The sequence below is a fragment of the Hakea prostrata genome, chromosome 4 (assembly GCF_041222555.1).
Source record: "Hakea prostrata isolate BN-2017 chromosome 4, UWA_Hpros_2, whole genome shotgun sequence".
Classification (NCBI taxonomy): Eukaryota; Viridiplantae; Streptophyta; class Magnoliopsida; order Proteales; family Proteaceae; genus Hakea; species Hakea prostrata.
In genome coordinates this window covers 3,016,520-3,038,637 of record NC_142603.1, presented here as the reverse complement: position 1 = coordinate 3,038,637, position 22,118 = coordinate 3,016,520, and the positions used below count along the sequence as shown (strand labels likewise).

The following is a 22,118-nucleotide window of genomic DNA, read 5'->3' as shown; positions in this document are numbered from 1 at the left end:
ACATTAATTACACAGCACCAAGCAATCTCCCACTAAACATACTTGGTCTCAAGAATGTTTGATAATGCAAACCTTCGTTATGTATCCATCCATCCCTTCACATCCTCAGTGCTTAAAGCATCTCGATCTCCTAAATGTAACAAAAAGGAGAAACCCACAGGGCAACGATCACCAAATGTGCACTAAGAGACAAACCTCTAATCTCCACTAGGTCTGTTTTTTAAAGTAGAAATCTCCCACTAGGTCTCCCTTAACAAGGAGTTGCCAAAAGCAAAATATGATAGTCACTTTCTGACCCTGTGAAGGGTAGGTTATCAGTTTTCACCATACACAAGGGTAGGTTATCTTTATTTTATGTCAAAAAAAGGGTAGGTTATCAGTGGCACACTTTTCTTTATCTAAAAGGTTCATTCATAGATCCTCATTTTTATTCAAAAAAGTGAATGCCATAGACACCAAGGTCATCCAACAAACAGGCTCTGTTAGAGTGGTGTTGGTACCTCCTGAACACCTCTTTCAATGACCAAGACTTCACCCATCCCTCACAATGGGCTTACATGCACAGAAGGGGCTCGGGAGGACACCAACCAACTTGGAGAGCCTCATGCCTGTATTAGACAGAAGATAGTTGACTTGACACCATGTACTGCTCGGGCGACACATCCGCCGAATCATCATTTGTGCATGGCAAAGCTTGTGATGTCAGACTACCACTATCCTCTACAAGAGGTATCATGTCAACCTCAAAGGAGATCCAGACCAAGCTTGACAATCCGACTACTCAACAATGGTCAAGTTACACTATAAATACTTCACACCTATCTCATTTAATGGTAATGCACATTTACTCTCCCATTGCTCTTTAGCTAGTCAACTTGAAGCTCTAAGACCCCATTGTTGGAGTGATGTGAGTATCAATTCAATTATTCAAACTTGTTCATCGAAGGCAACTATCCGACCACACTAGTCAGCATGCTTTCACCTTTGTTTCTATGGACCGGTACTTACCTGACCAGCTTGGGTTCGGCTGCAGTTCACACTAAGGGTCAGATTTGGTCTCAACAGGCTGGAACTCAAGGAAAGTGAGGTAGATTAGGGAAAAGTATTCTACTTGGGACTGTGATTCCTATGTCGCTATACATGTAAATTTACATCGAAATCTTAACTTTTAAGTGTTATTTCTGTTTTTCACGAGGATAGGATAATCATATCATTATATGTTTGACATTTAAAGGATATTCTATGTGGCTGTGTGTTGGTGATGATGTTAGAATTCAATTCCCCCTTTTTGTCTCAGCCATGATTCTCAACATGCAGTTAGGATCCTTATTCTTAAAAAATTACCTTCTTCAGTGACATGAATGAAAATCAGTAACACTTTTCCTCGTATGCAGGTTCACGGGTGTTTAGAATAAAATTTCCATAAACAATCAACCAGATATCCATAAACCTTTGCTTCTTCCTGATTTCAATATCTAGGGTTGAGGGTTTGATTCAAACCTGATTCTAATCTTTGGACCAAAAAAAAAACCAAAAAAACTGATTCTAATAGGAATCGTTGGTTGCTTTCAATCTTGGGTTTCTAACCCTGTGCAATACACCTTTCTACTTTTTCTGTTCATACGCAACTGCGTGTAGCTATTTCTTTGCTTGTCATTTAAGTCTGTAACACACTGCTGTAATCCTATTGTTTTTGCGGAACCAAATAAAATCATTTATTGGTTTGATTTCTATTTTTGCATACCCATACAACCCAGTAAATATTATCCAATTCTTTTCTATCAAATATGTGAAGCATATTATTGCTATTAGTTGTATATGACTAAAATAAAAAAATGTATGTATATTTACTCTAGAGGTGCTCAGGGTGTTGGTGGATGTCGAAACTCTGTGCTCATGCTTCTGCTCACTGATGTCATTTCTGCATTTCCTCTATAGTTCAGGCACTTAGATCTGAGGGATCTTTCCACCCCATAGGAACTGCATTTCAGTACCCCAAAAGAAAAATCAAATTAAAGGAATCAGCCCTTGATTACCTGCAAGAAAAAGGACAAAACATCTGTGTATTTCCTTGCCAGTGGGTAGCATATTTCCTTGCCAGTAGGTAGCAAAATCAATGAAATAGACATGCAACTTTGAGCAGAAACTGCATCCAGATTAAAAAAACTAATACCATTTTGTTGTGATGAATTTGAAGGTACTAAAACTTGATCCCTGGTCGACCAGATACAATATCTAGGTATATATATATATATTGGTCGACAAGATACAATATATATATATATACATATATATATACACTTGGTTTGTGTGTTTTTTCAGGTGGGGTGATGTCCATCAACATATTACATAATCTCAAAGAAGCTCCATTTTGGGACCATTATGGACATGCATAAAAAGAACCTACCACTTATAACGAAACATACCAGTTAGTACATTACTGAAGGTGATGGTTTTCAACTTTGCCCCGGAAGAAAAACGATCCGAGTAAAACAACAACACGCCAACACCAGTTATTGCAATTGTGAACAGTAGGTGTCTCCTTGATAAATCATGTGGTTGACTTCTCTGAGCACCGCCCTCTCTTTCTGGATGTTACCCTTCACATTTTGACAGATATTTCAGAGGTTATAATCTATCAGGGTTCCAGATAGCCAAATATTTTCCAGTAGTAACTTGAGATTACACTAAGACCTTATGACATGATAGAAAATACGAAGTATTGTACACTGGCATGGATATCACCAAGTTTGAGTAAGAGCAGGATAGAAAATACAAACTATTATTCATTGGCATGGATATGACCGAGACGAAGTTGGAATGCAAGCAGGATCACACTAAATGAGGTTTCTGAAAAGCTTTACAGGTGGTTTGCAAAAGTGATAGTAACATCATTTCAACTAAGACAGTGGGATCATCATATACGTATCTGATTATATTTGGATGGGTTCAGATGGTATCCTATAAGATTTTGGATGGATTTGGTAGTTTAATAGACAGTGTTTTTTAACATATATATTCTCCTAGATGGACATGAATCCACAGTGAATATGAATTTTTTTCATATCAATTGACATCTATACCATTTTGCTGATAAGGGCAAGAGTTGAGGCTTGAGAGATCAGCAATTACCAGTTCTTCTACTCCTCTTAGTTGTCGATTTTCAGATGTATTTTACTTTTGATTTTATTTTATACTTATTTCAATAGATATGTGATTCCTGGTGTCAAAATGCATTAAACAATATATGCAAACTAATAAAAAAAATCACAATTGCTTAACCTATAAGTTTATAAAAATCAGAAAACAAATCCAATAGTGTGTGTACCAATCTCAGTCAGATAGCAGAATCAATTAGTTTCCATACAGACAGCAGGGATTCTCCTAAAACAGATATAAAACAGGTTTTGGATACAGGTTTCATTTATCCATTTAAATCCCTGGTTAGAGGTTCACCTGCAGAAACAATTCAGTCAAAAAGAGGCATGGATGCTAAAAACCTACAACAGTGAAGCTACATATACGTATATAAAACTCAGATTATGCACGCCTTTTTGATGGTAGATGGACTATGTCAAGAATTAGATAGTTCAATCTAGTGACATGAAAATGTAATAAAAACTAGTTTTTTATACTTATCAAGAGAAGAGTCTAGGAAAAATATATGAAAATGATTTGGTGCTTGCTTTTGGATTATGGTCGGAGTCTGCCAATAACTGCATAGCATAAATTTTTACATTTTCTCTCACCATCATAAATTATCTGTCATGAACCTACTTTTCAATTGAAAAATGTTCTTCCTATGATACTTTCATAGAATAAATTTGGCATGAAACGGAAAAACAATTGAGAAATCAGATACCTGTTTGTTTAAATTGGTTTTCTACTTTTCTAGCAAACAATTTTGCTACGAGCAATAAACACTTTAGGACTAAGAAAAATAACTAGAGAAACAACAAACTGTGGTTTGTTCATGCTGAATTTCGAGAAAGATGGCAATCACAACACATTGGAAGAGGGGGGGAAAAAGAGAGAGATGATTCTATGGATCCTTTCCCTAACCTGATGGTCTTACTTAGGACAGACTTGCCCCTTTAAGATATAACAGTCAACGGATGAAGAAGAAAAAAAATCTACTTTTACAGAGAAAAAGAAAGGAACAAACGTTAATCAAAACAAAATAACGATAAAGTAGCCTTATTGAGAAATTATGTAGGTGTTAGGCCTTTAATCCCAAGCAAATTTAATGGGCCTAAATGTGGATTGGAAGTAGGAAAATATCTGTCCCAAGACAGTTTGCGTTACCTTATTAGTTAAGGATTAGGTTAGGATTTACCTTCTTAGTGTCGCAAGTCAATTGTTGAGTCTTTGATGTAGATTGAAATATAAAGAGAAAAGGCCAAAGCACTCGTCACATGAACAGTGTCAGTAAGATCTTGGGGCCCCATCAAGTGGAAAAAGCCCAACATAACCTTCTATCCTGTTCTCCTACCTTATTTTATTTTATTTTCCAACTAATTAAGTGCTTCGTGTTCTGCTGCAACCCGTCATCAGTCCTACTTTAGGGTGATTCTCACTTGCACTACTCATTCTTTAGTCTTCTTTATAAAATATGAGGCTACTGCCTTATACACAAACTGGTTACTGAGTTAGGTAGAAAGGACATCGCTTTGTGCTTTTCTTTATAAGATAGTGGAAGTGAGACGCAGTTGTTGGGAAACCATAATACAGTGAGAGGGCATGGGCAGAGACCTGTCTGAGAAAGACTACAGCATATTCTTCCTTCTTCGATTTCTAATTCTTATTTTATTGTTATGAAAATTTCCTGCAAATATGGGAACCTATTGAAATACTTAAAAGTTTGCATTCCTCTAGCGGACTGGTTCGTATCATTGTGTATCAAAGCCATGGAGGAATGACAGATGGAATCAACAGTCTCTTCCCACTAAAGGATGATTTTTCTAGTTGAATGTAACATCTTTATTTAGGCAGTAGAGAACTGATGCAAATAAGTCACCAAGAGGGCTTAATTTATTGCAAGTAAGCTTTGGGTTAGGTAATGTAGGTGTTGAGTCATTGATCCCACAGGATTTCTTTGTAGGGAGACAATTTAATCAGCACAAGATATGGATACAAAGTAGTAAAATGGGATTTACTTCAGTAGTCTAGTTAAAGCCCTCTTTTGAATCAGTTTTCTTCATTATTTTAATTTCTAAGTTATTGTATCTTGCTAGTTAAAGGATTGGGTTGGTCCTTTCCCCTATAATGTTTCAGTCTGTTATAGAGATAAAGGGATGGAAGCCCTATGGTAAAGTTAAAAATTGTAGAGATTCTTTCTCACAACTGCTTTTTGCAGATGATTGCTTAATTTTCCAAAAAATCAGCATTGACAGAGTTCCCAAAATTATATTTTACCTGTGAAGAATCAAGAATGTAGCATGCTTGGAGGCCTTGGAAAAATCTTGACACTCTTTGGCTAGGTTGATGAAGAATACATATTTCCCTAATGGTGACTTTTTGCAGGCTAAAACTGGTTATCTTCCCTCTTGGGGATTGCACAGGTTAATAGAAGGGAGAGATCTTCAGCAAGGTCTTCTCTGGATTGTTGGTTTTGCGAAGCTCCCCTATTTACTCTTCGTACTCCCAAATCTTCAAACTGCGCACTGTTTTGGAAGAAGGATATTAAATCGTATTCTCTTCCTGCAGATAAACAGGATATTTATGATATCAATCTCAGTCTCTTCCAGCAGGAAGAGAAGGTTGTTTTAGGGTGCATCAGAACTGGAACCTTTTCTGTGTGTCTGTTTATCATATGCTTAATAACCACAGGGATTTTGCTTCTTCTCTAATTCTCCATCTTCTTCTACAGAAGCTAGATCCTTCCATCGGATGAAATCTTATACTATGGAACCCAATATTTTGCCAGAGAGTAAGATTTTTCTCTAGAAAATATGCTCCAGAAATCTCTGCAGGTGAAAATTTGATGCAGCGAAAATTTTCTTTAAATCCAGCCCCCTGTCAACTTTTATGGCACTAAAATGGAGTCCATTGATCATATTTTTCTTATTGCCCGTTCTCTGGGGTGATTTGGTTTGGATACTCTCTTGTTAAGCATTTTCCTTAAACTACTTCCTTCTTTATGAAACAGCGTATCAAAGACAGTCTCCCCCCCCCCCCCTTTTCTTTTTTCTTTTTCTTTTTTTTTTTTTTTTTTTTGGGGGGGGGGGGGGGGTGTTGTAAAGATGGGGCCTCTTTTTCTAGTTAACAAGGATCTGGCTTAAGAATATATTCCCAGAGCTTCTTTCATTATTTGGTATACCTGGCATGCCAGGAATAATTGTATTTTCAAGAAAAAGAGGTGGAGTTTGGAAGATGAGACTAGAGTTGCGAATAAAGAACCCATCTCCAAGTGGATTTCTCCTGCACTGGGCCTCACTAAAATGAATACAGATGTTGCCTGGATTCAGGACTCAAAGAAGGGTGGCTTGGGGGTGATTTTCAGAGATGATCAAGGCTAACCTGTCTCAACTTATTTGTGCGGGATCAGATGCAACTCTGTGATTATTGGTGAAGCTTGTGCTATCAGATCAAGCTTACTTCAGCTGCCTGCGGTGGCTTCTGAACATTTTGGTCAAGTTGGATTGTCAAATTTTAATCCAGTAGCTACTTAACAAAAAAGAGATGGAGTTGGAGATCCTTCCTAGTTGCCAGGATATATTACTACTTAAAAGGTCTATATATATCCTCCCATATGGTGGCAGATCCCTTGGCCAGGTTGGCCCTTTCACTTAAGATCCCTAACGTTTGGCCTAATACCAACCATTGGCCTCTATCTATTTGTAAGGAAAGCTGTTTGTTGTTGTAGTTTTCATTTCAAAGAAGTTACCCTCTCCCCCCACCACCAAAAAAAAAAAAAAAAAAAAAAGGAAAACCTTAGGTAGCAAATACAACAGCAGTGAATGTTTTTTCCACCCTAAATAATGTACAGCAGATCAATTTATCATCAGGAACAATAAATAGTAAAAGTTATTTCAAGTACGAGACGACCTTTGCAAGTTGATTACCAATAAAAACCATTCTACCATGCAAAACAATAAAGAAAACATAGAAGGCTCAACAAAGCATATGTCTAGAAAATTAATATTTTTAAGTTCCCATGGAAAGAGAATTCCTCGACATACCGTAGCATGGCCATATAAGTGATGATACTCCACGTGCCTCTTTGGAACCATATTTTCACAAATTTTGCATCGCTCCAGGTTCCATGAACAGTATGCATACTGTAAATACATACTAGGGTCCCAGATATCTCCAACACTACAGACAAAAGAAGTCATCAACTAATTGCAATTGCTCCAATTGGGCCGTCATAAGAAAGATTCAAGAATAAACTTCTTTAGCAGTTTAGATACATGTACAGTTTGGAGTGGAAAACTGTTTAAATAGAGCCAAACAGAAAGGATCATCGTTTGGTTGGGGCCTGCCCGGCTGGGCTTGCACCTTTCTCCTGCCCTTTGCCGTCTCGGGGGGTTCCTCCTTGGCCCCCCTCCTTTGGGTTTGTCGGTGGTCTTGCCGGTCTTTTGGTCTGTCGCGGGCTGGTCTTGGGCCTCTCCCTTGGTGGGCTCACTAGATCTTTGGACATGATTGAAAGCCATATGTTTTTATGTATCCTCTAAACTATAGTAGCTTCCCCATTCCCCTGTTGCAGATACCGCAAGGAACAGGCTTATTGTTGTTACCTAGGGTTTTAGGCTCTACATTTAGGTCTTCCACTTAAAGACTAGTCCCTTTTGTCTTCCCTCCCCATTTGGGGTTTTGGTGATGAAATTTAGTTCATCCAATAAAAAAAGGTTGACCTGAGTTGAGATATCAATGTTACATGAAGACACAAAATCCGGTAAACAATAATCCAAAAGAGATTGGATATAGACCTAAAAACTATGAACATGGACTATCAAAGATATTTAAATTGCAGAAAAACATGCAAGTCTTGTAAAATAACTCTTGGTTAACATGATAATCCGAAAACTTATAGCCCTTCAAAAGCTGTTTTGGCAGCATTTCACTAGACCCCAAAATACAAGAGTAACAGAGGAATTTATTCACAACTCATTCAATACTGGTGCATACAATTCAAAGTTCTAAATTGGAATTTCACGAAACGTAGAAGCCAACACTCCGGATGAAGGACAAGAATTAGAAGTCAAGGTAGTATTGATCACAACATTTACACCAACGCAGGAAAACCGGATGAACAACCAACGACTAAAGATAACTCAAACCTCAAAGTTTCAGGAAAACTGAGAAGATACGTCTTCTCCAGAAATTCGCTTACCAGTGAGCACAAATGCTCGTGTGAGGTACAGATTGAAACACCATAAAACCTTCACAAACTCGATTACTGAGGTGAGTCTCGATCAAAGTCTCCTGTAGCACAAACCGGAATTTCCGTCGAAGTTTAAGAGAAGAGGCAACGAATTACTAAAATAATACCTAATTGAATTAAGAAAAAAAATGTTTAGCAGATCTAAACAAAAATGTAATGTAAAACTTTTTTGAAGTCACCTGTTCCTTTGTCATTGAAGCTTCGTCAGCTCAGTCGACGCGTTCCGACTTCGGAAACGGACTTGGCAAATTAATTGATTGATCTTTGCTAACTTAAGTCTTACAGAACACACTGTTTCTATTTTTATTTTTTTGGGGTGGGCGCGGTAAACTACAGAACACAGATTTTATTTTTGGCAAAAAAAACAAAAAAAGAGAACCAGAGACTTTATTTATTTGACTTGATACAATTCTTTTTTCTCCCTCACATTTTTCAAATAATAACAACCAAATGAATATAAAGAATTTCTCCCAAAAATCAAGAAATGTTAATTGAGGAAAAAAGAAACTGCATTAAAACATTTATGATCAACTGATTTTTGTGAATGTCAATGTATTTTCAAAATGATTAACTTATTCCAAATTCTGAATATTCATGAACTAGAGATTTTACAACCAACGGGTAAATTCTCGATTCATGATCCGTTATTCGAATTTCTGGCAACAGCCTAAACATTAATCAAAATCATATTTAAAAGATTAACTTATTCCAAATTCTAATATTAGCTGTTCTTCTAGTCATTCAATTTCCATGGTCAATACATGATAATTGATAAATACCTTGTGTATTTGCACGTGACTTTTTTACTAGTAAATTATAGAAAAACAAGAATTACATAAGAATTACATTCTATTGAACCTCCTGTCAAACCTCTCCTCTTGCACAAAGGCATATAACTCTATTGGAAGTGATTTGATGTCCAAATGCATTTGTCTAATCATCCACATCATTGACACCAACCACTTGTGTTATTTCCCGAATGCTATGCACCACCCAACACACCTGAAAACTCTCCGTCAGTGAATAGATTTCTTCAAATACGTTAACCAGGTACCATGGGGGGCAGTAACCTCATGTTAATGGCTTAGACAACACTGAAAGAATCAATATGCACCTCTACAGCTCCCACCCCGCACTTCCGAGCTTCCAAAAGCCCACACCAATTACCTTTCATCTCACAAAAGAGGATGTTCAAGTCAACAACCCCTCCTCCAACAATAAGCTAAACTTGACCATTATGCACCCTTCCAAGAGCACCATAACCCACGCAGTTATGCTCAATTACCTGTCGCTATTATACAGAGTTGCATAACCAAAACGAGAGCACGAGACTCCTGATCCTTGAATGCGTCAGCAATCTTCATTATTATATATTTTTCTTACTTACGAGTAAGGCGTACATCAAAAGCAATAGACCCTACATCGAGAGCCTTTGATATGGAATAAGTCTCTTCGTCACAAAAAATGGGTTTGGTTGAAGCAACTCATTGACTTGTCTCAAACATGATACAAGGGCAGCCCAACCTAGAGGGTAGGGGATGGGGATACAGCCTACCGGGTGGAGAGCATCTAAATTACAATAAACCCTACCCACGAAATCCCCTTTGCTTTTGCATGTGCCTTGTTGACCATCAAGAGCCGGATGTTGGTTTTGGCATTTAATAGGTGAAGAATAATACCAAAAGTTCGGTTGGCAAAAACTAATGCCTCATAGTAAAAAATCAAGAGTTTGAATTTTCCTTGAATCAAGAACGAAGCCCGCAATAACATTCTGAAAATAATCCAAGTTGAAGATCTTTAACCTTTTTTTTTTACTCTTTTTTTTTTTTCTTTTTTTGTGAACAAAAAGATTGGTTTCTAACTCTCCCCCGCTGCGCAAGTTGGGCTTACGAGGATAACAACTGTTAAGCCAGGGATGGCCCCACCGAGGCCTATATAGTACCCTTGGGGTGAGCGATACATTTTCTTCTTTCATTGGAAAAAATAGTTTTAACTCCCTACCCCCACGAGGATTTGTCAAGTGCGTGTATGTAGCTCATTTTTTATTTTTTTTTAGGTAAAAAAACCAGAGCTGACTTCAACAAACCTAAATTCCAAAAGGAAAAAAATTAAAGACTTAACATGCCTACACCTTGGGCCATGTATTTTTTTAATCGACCCATTATGAGATCTCATAACATTAATTGAAACTCGGCCCAATTTAATTTATTGTCTAGCCCATGAAGGATCATTACCACTTAATTTATTGTGACACCTCACTCAATGAAATCCATATTAATGAAGTGTGCTAAAATCAATGAGGTTGGAGTCTAATAAAAGGAAGTCTTCATTTCACATATCACTGCTAGACGTGAGAGGCTTTGAGTTCAAATTTGGTAATCTCCATTATTGTTAAATTTTGATTACTATGGAAAACATTATTAGGCATATGAAAGTAAAAACCCATGAAAAAATTGCAATTATCATTTTTTTAGAAGAATAAAGAAGCAATCTTAATCATGAGTCGGAGAGTAAAACTAAAAGCTTTCTACAAGAGTTTTGCAAATGATAATTGCAATTTTATCAACAACAGAAACAACATTGGTCATTGCAACAGTTTTCATCTTTTGTAATTGCATTCTTTTCTGTGATGACTTGTCAATGACTCATAAGACTTAAAACTTAATATAAAATATGTTACAGTTTACATATTTGCAAATTTTAAGCTTGCTGCCAAAACCATTATAAATATCATGAAATGATTAAATAAGATTCCCCACATGGGCCGGCAAATTAGCTTCATTTTTTTAATTTATCTTTTCAAAGAGATTCCGTTGAAATAAAGGATAATTACTGTTGTCCCCTAAAAAACAATCATAAAAATTTTATACATATATCATAAGAAATGTGTTTGAAACCCCATAAGTCTTTGAAGCAACTACCAAATCGATTCATTTGAATATATAATCATTTGAATATATAGAATATAGTTTTATAAAATATAAAGACTGTATATTTTTATTCGTACGTTACTAATAAAATTTAGAAACAATAATATCTTCAAGTGTGAAGTGTGAACATCACTTATTAACGTACAATGTACTTGGCTAATAACAAGTACATTATTTGGACTTTGTAGAGCCATTTATGGAGTTATTTTGAAAGTTGGAAGAAGAAAGTTTGACTTTAATTTAATTCTAATAGATAAATATAAAATGAGAATTGAGCTTTGGAAATGACATAGGAGCTCAAATTGTGGAGGCTCATGCTAGCTTTTCTTATTGGACTTCAAAAACATATGAAGTCATTGATTCATTTTCTAAAACTAATAAATCATTAATAATGAGAGTTAATTTGAATGATATATTTATTATTATTATTGTATTATATATGGGGAGAGCTACGGCAGAAAGATATTGGCATTCGAACATGCTTGATGTGTAATTGTGTGTTTGAGTATTGAATGGACATGATCATATATGATATGCAATTGTTTTTCTTTCTCATCCAATGTTGAGCTATATCTTTCAAGTCAAGTTAGATTTGGGCGAGGAGCGTATATGTTCTACGGAATCGGGTTCGTTTTAATCCAAAGTTGAGCTATATCCACTGAGTCAAGTTGGACTTTGAGTGGAGGACGTATATGCTCAACAGAATCGAATTCTCCTCTAATCTTCTAACCCTTGTGTCTGACATAAATAATCCTATGATCATCACCAAAAGAAGTGTAAAGTTTTGAGTTCGACTCTTCATATCATTGTGGTCACTCATAAAGTGTTTAATGATCTTCATTACTCATAAAGTAGTTCTTATTCAGCTTTGATAAGTGAAGGAACTATAATTTTGTGCAGGGAATCAGTATAGATCCACAAGACTAGTCAAGGAAAAGAAAGAAAGAAAAAAAAACCCATGATCTAAACCCTACTCACCATAAAGCACAAAAGCACTTGCACACATTGTTGATTGTTCCAAGCCACTCGCATGCATTTTCTAGTTTTTCTCAATGTGGAATATTGCTTGAAATGGAAAAAGAACTCATGAAAGGTTGAAAGTCGAGCAGAAAAAGTGCAAGCACACGGCGGAAGCAATAGAAGATAGAAATATTTATCCTCCCAACAACTTCATACAACATTATAAATTAAAAACTGGTTAGGGACCGAAAAATGGTGTTCCTTTAATGGATGCAACGAGTCATAATGTAATCCAGTTCCATATATTAATTTTCCTTCTTTCTTTCTTTTCCTTTTGTGTTTGTTTGCAAAGATTCCATATGTTATCTTTCGCTTTAGGTTTGCTTTTATGTTTGTGGAAAGGTTCTATATGCTTTCCTTGAATTTATAAAAGATGTTTAAAAAGGAGTTTGAATTTAACGCTTAATTGCTTGTCTTGGGCTACCTTAAAAGTTAAAACACAAGTGGAGTCATTTTATAATAAGCATTAGATCGATTAGCTAATATTTTTCTTAACCAGAGAACATCTTGTTGTTTTGCTTTTCCATCCTTGTAAATGTTATTTATTTGTATAAGAAACATACTATAAGATGAAAAAGTCCATGCATAAAAATGAAGCCAAAAGGGCTCTTATAGTGTATGAACCAACCACAAGTTAGGTTTATTCTTTCCCTCCCCCACCCTCCAATGCGCATGTAGGGTATGGAATAAGGAGTGGTAAAGTCTTAAAATATCGGTTTTGGCCAACATCAATATCAATCATTTGTACTTTCGATCCATCGTTTGTCATAAGGGTGTCAATTGTGTACCGAAACCGTTTAACCATACAAAACCGTGCCATGTAAAACCCCACCGTACTGCATAGTTCAAATTTCAGTACAGTACGTATCAAAACCGAATTTCTTCAATACGGTTCTGGTTTCAGGTACTTATACTGTCAGTATGTACTGAAACCGTACCAAATTAAATGATCTAAATATAATTTTACAATTAAAACACTTTATCTTTACTTTATCCCTAATTCTCTGTTTCAGTTTTTTTTTTTCTTTTCCCGTCATTCACTCCTCTTCTTAGATTTACTTGCTTTGTCTCTATTAATTAGATTTATTTGTTTCGTCTCTGTTAATATCAGATTCTATCGATTGTTTGATCGCAATTTCATTAGGATCTTAATGAACTAATAACAAAAGTGGCATGTGTTCGTTTGTACCAAAATTGTACCACACTAAATTCTGTGTTTAAACCGTTTTTCCGCACCGAAGTTGGTACCATACCGAAATCATACCGATTGACACCCTTAGTTTGTCAAGTTGATGTCACCCCCACCATGAGTTTCACTGTTTTGAGTAAATTCATTCCTTTTTACCCAAGAAAAAAAAAAAAAAAAAAAAAAAAGAGTTCAATCATTTATACCAAATGGGATTGAACTTTCTTGCCTTAAAAACAAAAATCAGAGTAGCAACACTTGAGTTGTTATGCATCATTGATAAGTAAAAAAAACAATCAACTGGGTCGAACATAGTCAGTTCAATAATTCCAGTCGGGACTGGTTCAAGAATTAAACCTAGAAGAACCATAAGCATGAAGAAACCCGACGGTTATAAAAGGAGACACAATCCTGTTAAACTCGGGATAGGTAATTGTGTTCTATATGGAAACCGTTACTACTCACATTGAGAGAGGAAAACCTTATGATTGGACGACGAGCAATGAGATTTGTGGATCGATCCAACGATTGATAATAAGAAGTAAATCCTATATAAACTACAGCATAACACGAAGAAAAGGTAATTGAATTGTTTCCCTCCATTGAATCTATCAATGAAGCTCTGCAACTCATTAGAGCTCCTTAGTGGTGCTCTTATTGACTTAACCATCAGAGATGGCTTCCTGACTACAAAGTTGGCCAACATCTAACTTTCGTTTTACAAGAATCCGAAGGCTTCTGACAGAGAACAATTTTTGGACGCATCAGTCATACTTTATTCTTACATTCAAATATCGTCGCTATCATGTACTAATTGATATATATCTGTCAATATAGACTTATCGATCATAAAGACGGCCGATCTCGATGCCAGTGGAGTTCTTGATGTAATTTTAAATTTATTATATTACAAGTTGTAATTTTTTACTGTCGGATAAGGTAAAAAACTCATTCTTCTAGGTCTTCAAAAAGTATTATTTTAAAGATTCATATACATATCATGATCCCTCTCAAACCCTCTTTTTCGCTGTATCTTTCCATGAACTCACCAATCAATCCCCTCAATTTAGGTACTTGGTGAAATAAATCACACTTAAAGAGTGGTAAGATTGTCATTTCACTCCATTCATGTGAAGCTGAATATTTTACCTTGTTTCTGTTGAATTTTTTATTTGATATCGTACGAATATTTCTTGTTTTTCAGATCTAACGATTGTCATCTCTCTAAAGAAGGGTATATGCATAACAATCAAATGATGCCGTCGATCGATGAGCTTAACCTTGATGTTGAAGCGCTCCCTAGTCCGTTACAATTGTTTGTTAGAGAGAAACAGTTTAATTATTATTCTTTTAGAAATTCGCTTGATATAGTCTTTTTCTCTTTTTATATTATGTAATACTCATCCTTATTTCCAAAAAAAACAATCAAATAATCATATATACGAGTTTTGCCTTCTCGAATGAGTTCGTGGGAGAGGATTGGATCCTCATTTCACACTCCCGAATTCTCAATATCCCTTCGTCTCTTTTGAATAAAAAAATAAATAAATAAAAAATAAAAAAACTCCTCTCCCAATATCCCTTTCACCTTTTACCTGAAAAATATTCCTTCCTCCTTGGAGGAAAAAGCCAAAATCCGAATAGAAACACAAGCGGTAAGGTCAGGTATTCAAAATGGGTGACACGTGTCAACGAGGGACATCTTTCCTTTTTCTTTGATAAGAGAAAATGGACCATTTTCCTGTTTGGGGATATTTAAAAGGAGGAGGTGACTTCAGTGGATTGACATTTTTATCGATTATCGTTAGGCATATCATTGGGCGATGATTGACACTTGGCCTACTAGTTGTCAATTTTGTCTTCTCTGCTTGTACTTTTATTTCATTTACTGGTCAAGTGGGCTCAACTCAACTCGCCATATACCGGAAGGGTGGGACCTACATTTTGCTTCTTTTTGAGCAAGAAAACTGGAATCTCATTGGTCAATACATATTGGGTTCACGTGGTCCCGCCAATCAAAACAGACCTTGGAAGTCTCGATTTCTCCCATAGAAGAAAATTAATAAAATAGAAAAAAAGGACTTCGAAAGTCCCCATAAAATCGAAAATATATTCGATGTGTTCCCTCGAGCAGGTGATCCGTGCAATTCCAAGTTTCAGAGTTCACACGCATGGTTTGTTCAGGTGTTCTGTGTTGAACCACTTCTCATCCCATTCATTCGTCAAAGCTCCACGAAAAGCGTGTCAAACCTGCCATTGATTGGCGGATTCGATCCCCGTCACTACCTTCGCGTGCGCGCAGCGTGCCTAGCAATCAAGTCTTGCCACGTATCCCTAGATTCTCACGCATGAGAGGATTTCAGTTTCACTGGCCGTTATGATGCTTGTGGAGTCCAGTATTGGACGGCCATTAGACTCATTTATTAATTTTCGTTAAATCTCAACCGCTCTCAACGCTACTGTGCACACATAATAAGTTATAAGTGAAAAAGAATTAAAAAAAAAAAAAAATTTTTGTTTTTTGAAAAGAAACAAAATTCAAGCGACCTGAGATTTAACGAAGTGGAGGTGGTGACCATTTAACATTGGACACCACAGACACATCATTAGTAGTGTAACACTAGCCTACCAAGATCCCGTGTGAGGGGCTCAAAAGAGATTTTCCTTTTCAGTTCCCATTGGCCAAAACTCCATGAAAAGCGTGTCAAACCTGCCACTGGTTGGTGGATTCAATCTCCATCTCTCCCTTCTCGTGCGTGCACTGCAACATGCCTGACAATCATCTCTTGCCATATATCCATAGATTCTCACGCAAGGAGGGGGGATTTTGCTAGGGTGGTATCACTGGCATGGTGATGCTTGTGGTGCCCAGTGTTGATGGTTATTACATATTTTTCATTAAATCCTAACCACTCAAAGCACAATATGTACGTACTACATATAATAATTTTTTTGGAAACAAACCAAACCATGTTTCAAGCGACTGTGATTTAATAAAGACTAAATGACGATCATCCAATACTGGACACCTCATGCACATTAGTAGCAGTGTAACACTAACCTAGCAAAATCCCGTGCGAGGGGCTCAAAAGAGATTTTCTTTTCAGTTTCCATTGCCAAAGCTCCACGAAAAGCGTGTCAAAGCTGCCAACAGTTGGCAGATTCAATCTCCATCTCTCCTGCAACATGCTTAGCAGTCATCTCTTGCCACATATTCGTAGATTTGCACGCCCCAAGGGATTTTGCTAGGCTAGTGCTACTAGCATGGTGATGCTTGTGGTGCCCAGTGTTGATGGTTATTACTTATTTTTCATTAAATCCCAGCCGCTCAAATCACAATATGTACATACTACGTATAATCAAGTTTTTGGAAACAAACCAAACCATGTTTCAAGCGACTGAGATTTAATAAAGACTAAATGACGACCATCCAACATTGGACACCTCATGCACGTCAGTAGCAGTGTAACACTAGCCTAGCAAGATCCCGCGTGAGGGGCTCAAAAGAGATTTTCTTTTCAGTTCCCATTGCCAAAGCTCCCATTAAAGCGTGTCAAAGCTGTCAACAGTTGGCAGATTCGATCTCCATCTCTCCTACAACGTGCCTAGCAATCATCTCTTGCCACATGTCCGTAGATTCGCACGCCCGAGGGGATTTTGCTAGGCTAGTGCCTCTGACGTGGTAATGCATGTGATGCCCAGTGTTAGATGATTATTACTTAATTTTCATTAAATCCTAGCCACTCAAAACATACTGTGTACGTATAATCAATATTTTTTTCGAAACAAACCAAACCATATTTTGAACGACTGAGATTTAACGAAGACCAGGTGGCAGCTAGACACCAAAAGCACCACCATGCACCATGTAAGTAACACTAGCTTAGCAAAATCCCGCGTGAGGGGCTCAAAAGAGGTTTTCCTTTTCAAGAAGTCTTTTATTGCAAATTGGATCTTACTTTATGCATTATTGAACTTGGAATAAACAACACATCTGCAATTTTTAAGGTTATCTCCAAACAGCAGGGAACAGGAACTCTCGGCCCCGGCTTCAAGGAAGTTTTGGAACTTGGTATCTTTTCTACAAGTTGGATTAAGATAAAGCCCAACACCATCGACATCAACCAATAGCTTCAATTTAACTTATTTCTTAATTATATTGTGCGAAATTAAAGAAACCTTCAATTTCCAAGGTATTCTGTACAAAGAAATCTTAATGATGGTTAAATACAATTTTATATTTATGTCCAATCACCTTCTGGTTTCAAGAATATTAATTGACTTCTGGTACGGATAAAGTGATCAATTAGGGTTTCTTTTTCCAATAAATATCACCCTCTTGCTTTGTTGTTGTTCAGTCTGATCAGGTTAAAACGATGATAGATGTGAATCTTTAAGTTTAACATCAAAGACTTCTTATGCTTTCACAAAGAGCACAGCTGATCGAGTTAGAGTGTTTTTACCAGGTGTGGACTTTGGATCTTCAATGAGGTAAGTAAATCCATGGAATATTTTCTTTTAGTTTGAGATAATGCTTTTATTATCTTATAGCTTTGAATGGTAAGATTTTGATGTATATAATCTAAATTCAAAGTTAAATCACTTTTATTTTGCTAGGGACTGGGGATCTTATCCTCCATTCCACAAAATAAACAAAGGGAACATTGACATCAGCTCTGCAAATACTTCTTCGTCTTCTTTTTTTTGTGTTATCGCTGTTCTCTTCATTATTTATCGTTAATTAACTAGTTTGAAATATTTTTATGAAACAAGTCATTGACATAACAAAGTTACCAACTCTAAATAGACTTTACAAAAATAAAAAATAAAAAATTGAAATCTTATGTAATTTTTTATTAATTTTTTCTAGATTCTACATAAAATATATATATATATATATCTATTCAAAATTAAATTTCCTTTTAAACATCTATATGTTAGAAAAACAAGCACCATTTTATGAGTTGTGCTGGGCATATTTAAGTATAATATCCTTTCTTAGTGACACGACAACGGATGTAATGGTCGATAAAATAATACAACACTATTTTATAATAGTACAAGTTTGAAAGATAGCTATATAAAATATATGATTATTTTAATATTCTATAATATTGTATAAAGAATTGTGCCCCAGCTCAGACTGCACCACCTTCAACGGCATTAGGCCCGGGAATGCGGAAATACTTGGTGGTTACAACAATTAGTGGGCCCGATACATATTCTAAACAACTATGACTTAAGAATTAAAATAACCATGTAGAAATCCAAAGAAGATATATTGGTCTATAAATGTGAACAACTAGCTAGTTGTTTGAATATAAATGGAAAGGTTGAATGTAACAAAAAAAAACAAATTCTTTTTTAGTCCAACTTTCTTCACACTTGCTTAATTTTGAGTATAATATTTGAAGTTCAAATTTTTCTTAATTTATTGGCAATACCCTAAAGTTAAACTTCAAATAATCAACTTTGTTAATCATGTATATGTATGTGCCAAGTTATTGCTTTTGTCATATAAGCATACATTTTAAAACCCATTAAAGTCAATTACCAATTTATTGGTCCTGTCTAAAATGGATAGATTAATCAAAAGAACTTCTAATTTAATGATTTTGATTTAATGGACTAGAGAGACAGAAAAAAAGATTTGATAAATTATTTATGCATATATACACTTTAGGCACAATTCTTCTTCAGTCATATAAAAATATTGGTGAAATAAAATTGAAAAAGGAAAAAGAAAACTTGGGGTCCAATGAATCCTTTACTCCTCTCCCCAACTTTGGATTCACAAATATTTTCAAATGACCAAGAGAATTTAGTAATTGTTAATATGCTAAGTACGAGGTTTGCCTAATTCACATGTTCATGGTCATTAAATAAATCAAAATCGAAAAATTACTATAATATATTTATTTTAGTTCACAGAGTACAAAAGATTCCCTTTTATTCACTTTGTTGTTCCAAAAGAAGTAATCTCATTTGTGTTACTATTATTTTTTTGGTTAAGTATTTAAACTATTATTTTGAATACTTTCTTTCTCCAAGTGGATGTTTATTAATAATGAAGAAATATATTAATTGTATGAGCGAGAGAGAGGGGTTGGGGGGAGGGGGGATTGGGGAGGATAGTTTCTCATTTAGGCTAAAAGTCATTATTACTAAACTAATTTCTCATTTAGGCTAAAAGTCATTATTACTAATCCAAAATAATTTATAGTTTTGGAATTTGTTGATGGGTGCATGCTAGACAGTTCTAGGCTTGCTTCCTTAAAACCAATTTAGAAGCAAATGAAAAACGCGACATGACATTTGCAAATTGCACGATCTTCGTATTTGCCCAATTTGGAAACCTTAAAAAATCGTCAACAAAACCTTTTATCATTTCTCATGTAGCCTTTGTCGCAGCATGTTTTCGACACGTGGCTTTTCATATTTCTTTGGACCTTCTTACCCCTACGCCGAAAACCCACTTGTTTTCTTGTTAGGCCAGTTTCTGTCCGAGCCAACGAACTCAATTACCTGCGGAGACTACTCTGCCCTTATCTTTCGAGTGATTTGACGTTTGAGTCCCATTAAATTTCTCTCTACGGCAGAGACCCCAAAATAAAAGCGTTCTACCTAAAAATGAAAAAAAAAAAAAAAAAAAAAAAAGCGTAGTCAAAGCGTCCTCTGTTTGATGAAAATAAGAAAAATATATTGATTCCCATTAATTTTTTTTCTTTTTATGCACCGGCATGGCTATCATTCAGATCCTTTTCTACTTTGGTGGGCTCTTTCGGCATGTCTATGCCTCGTATATGAAAGGGAGGGGAGGAGATGGGAGGACGGATAGTTGGGTGGAGAGGATTTGTGCACAGCATAGCTGTCAGTGGCATCTCTTCCACGATTGTGTCACATAATCTTCTTTTGACCAAACAATGTATATTACAAAGTTGGTGGTAATTATTTGTAATCACGAATAATTTATTCTATATTATAAGATTTCAGTATTTTAACTTTTCAATTTGAATCCCTGACTGAAATTCCATCGAACTCCTTATCATCGGTTGAAACCTCATTGTTACCCTGTTGAATCTCATTTTGTTCAATATAAACTATATTTTTCTTTTTCTAGAGTCAAGTTCGAGTCCTGAAAAGTTACCCGCATGAGGGGTATGGGATTCAATTCTTACCTTCCATGGAGTTTGGATGTTCCACTGATAATGTAAAGTTCATCACTCCAAAGAGGATCGATCTACATAAAATGAATACTACCCCTGTTAGATCCTTAAACGTTTTTAAGATCATGCTTCATGGGTTTGATGACATTTTTAAGTTGTTCTATACCTCAATCTAGATTGGCAAGAAGTTGATGCCATGAAGCTTTTCACTTCTTAGCCACCCAAACCAGGCAAACATGTGGAACTTCTGTCCTAAGACCTCAACAAGAGTAACTTACCAAAGGATAGGATCCACATATTTTATCTAAAGTGTGTTTGGAGAATTTTGTTGTCAATATTTTTAGGGCTATACCTTGGTAAGCATTACACGAGAATTTATGTGACATTAGAGTTTTTGAATCGTCTAAATATTTTGAGCTTGTGATAAGAGCTGGAGATTTATTCCACCTTAGAATGCAAACATAGCACTTGTTGACCATGGATGATATAAAATATAATCATCATTTTAAATAAGTATTATAATTAAAATTATAATATTGTCTTCGTTGTAGTTTCAGGATACGACAATCTAATGGTGTATACCTAAATTTGTTTCGGTTGTACGAATAATCAACCTAGTTGCATGCTGAGTCTTTTCCTTATTTTCTTTTTCTCCAAATAGTTAACTCCCAAAAAATATTGTAGGACATGCTTTTTTTTACTTTTTATTTTTTATGAGGTGTCAGTGCCTGTCAACTATCCCAGTCTAGATCTTGACCACTACAATGTGACTTGACCATCGATGAAGCATCAAGTGGAACCCTGACATGATGTCCAACACCTCATAGAGTTGTCCATCTAATGCATATCCGATAGACCACTCGACTGCGTAAGATATGGATCCCGAGTTTTACGGATCTCATGTTTATAAAACTCATTCATATTATTCTTTCTCATTTCCAATGGGACTCATTTTTTTTGTTGATACGATTAGTTTGCTGGGTAATTAGGGGGAAAAAGCAGCAAACTAAGCCCTAAAATTTTTTTGGGTGAAATTAAGCCCTAATTAGAAACTAGGGTTTCTTCATTATAGTACTTACCAGTTTTAAACTTTTTTTTTTTTTTTTGAGTAAAACTTAACATTTTTTTTGGTAAGAGAGTAAAACTTAACATTAAAGCTTTCTTCTAGAGTTTGGGCACTGCTTTTTGCAATGCTCATTTGTTTATGTTTCTAGGTGGAACAACTTAGTTGTTGACCACCTAGTCTGGAGGGCCAAGTCGTTGGATGGCACGACTATCTGGCCCAATTTCGCTCCTTGGCTACAGTGTAATTCTATTCCCTTGGCTTTGCTTTCCTATTAATAAATTTTCCCCTCGCCACTTTGGTGTGGGTAACCCAAAAAAAAAAAAAAAAAAAAAAAGTTAAACTTAACAATAAAACCTGAGGTCTG

General features: G+C 35.8%; 1 protein-coding gene across 1 annotated transcript; it reads right to left on the bottom strand.

Annotated features, from left to right (window-relative positions):
• Positions 1 to 2,426: 2,426 nt before the first annotated feature.
• LOC149017086 (uncharacterized) lies at positions 2,427 to 8,674 on the bottom strand. Its single transcript, XM_089151397.1, has 4 exons — positions 8,566 to 8,674; positions 8,336 to 8,427; positions 7,182 to 7,317; positions 2,427 to 2,600 (listed from the first exon to the last, which is right to left on the bottom strand). The coding sequence occupies exons 1-4, from the start codon at positions 8,578 to 8,580 to the stop codon at positions 2,514 to 2,516; spliced, it is 330 nt and encodes a 109-aa protein (XP_089007523.1). The 5' UTR covers positions 8,581 to 8,674; the 3' UTR covers positions 2,427 to 2,513.
• Between the last annotated feature and the right edge of the window lie 13,444 nt (positions 8,675 to 22,118).

Coding starts and splice junctions, on each gene's coding strand:
- LOC149017086 (XM_089151397.1), bottom strand. Junction 7,318..8,335: donor ACGAGCATTTGTGCTCACTG/GTAAGCGAATTT, acceptor TTTTGTCTGTAG/TGTTGGAGATATCTGGGACC. Junction 2,601..7,181: donor ACTTATATGGCCATGCTACG/GTATGTCGAGGA, acceptor CAAAATGTGAAG/GGTAACATCCAGAAAGAGAG.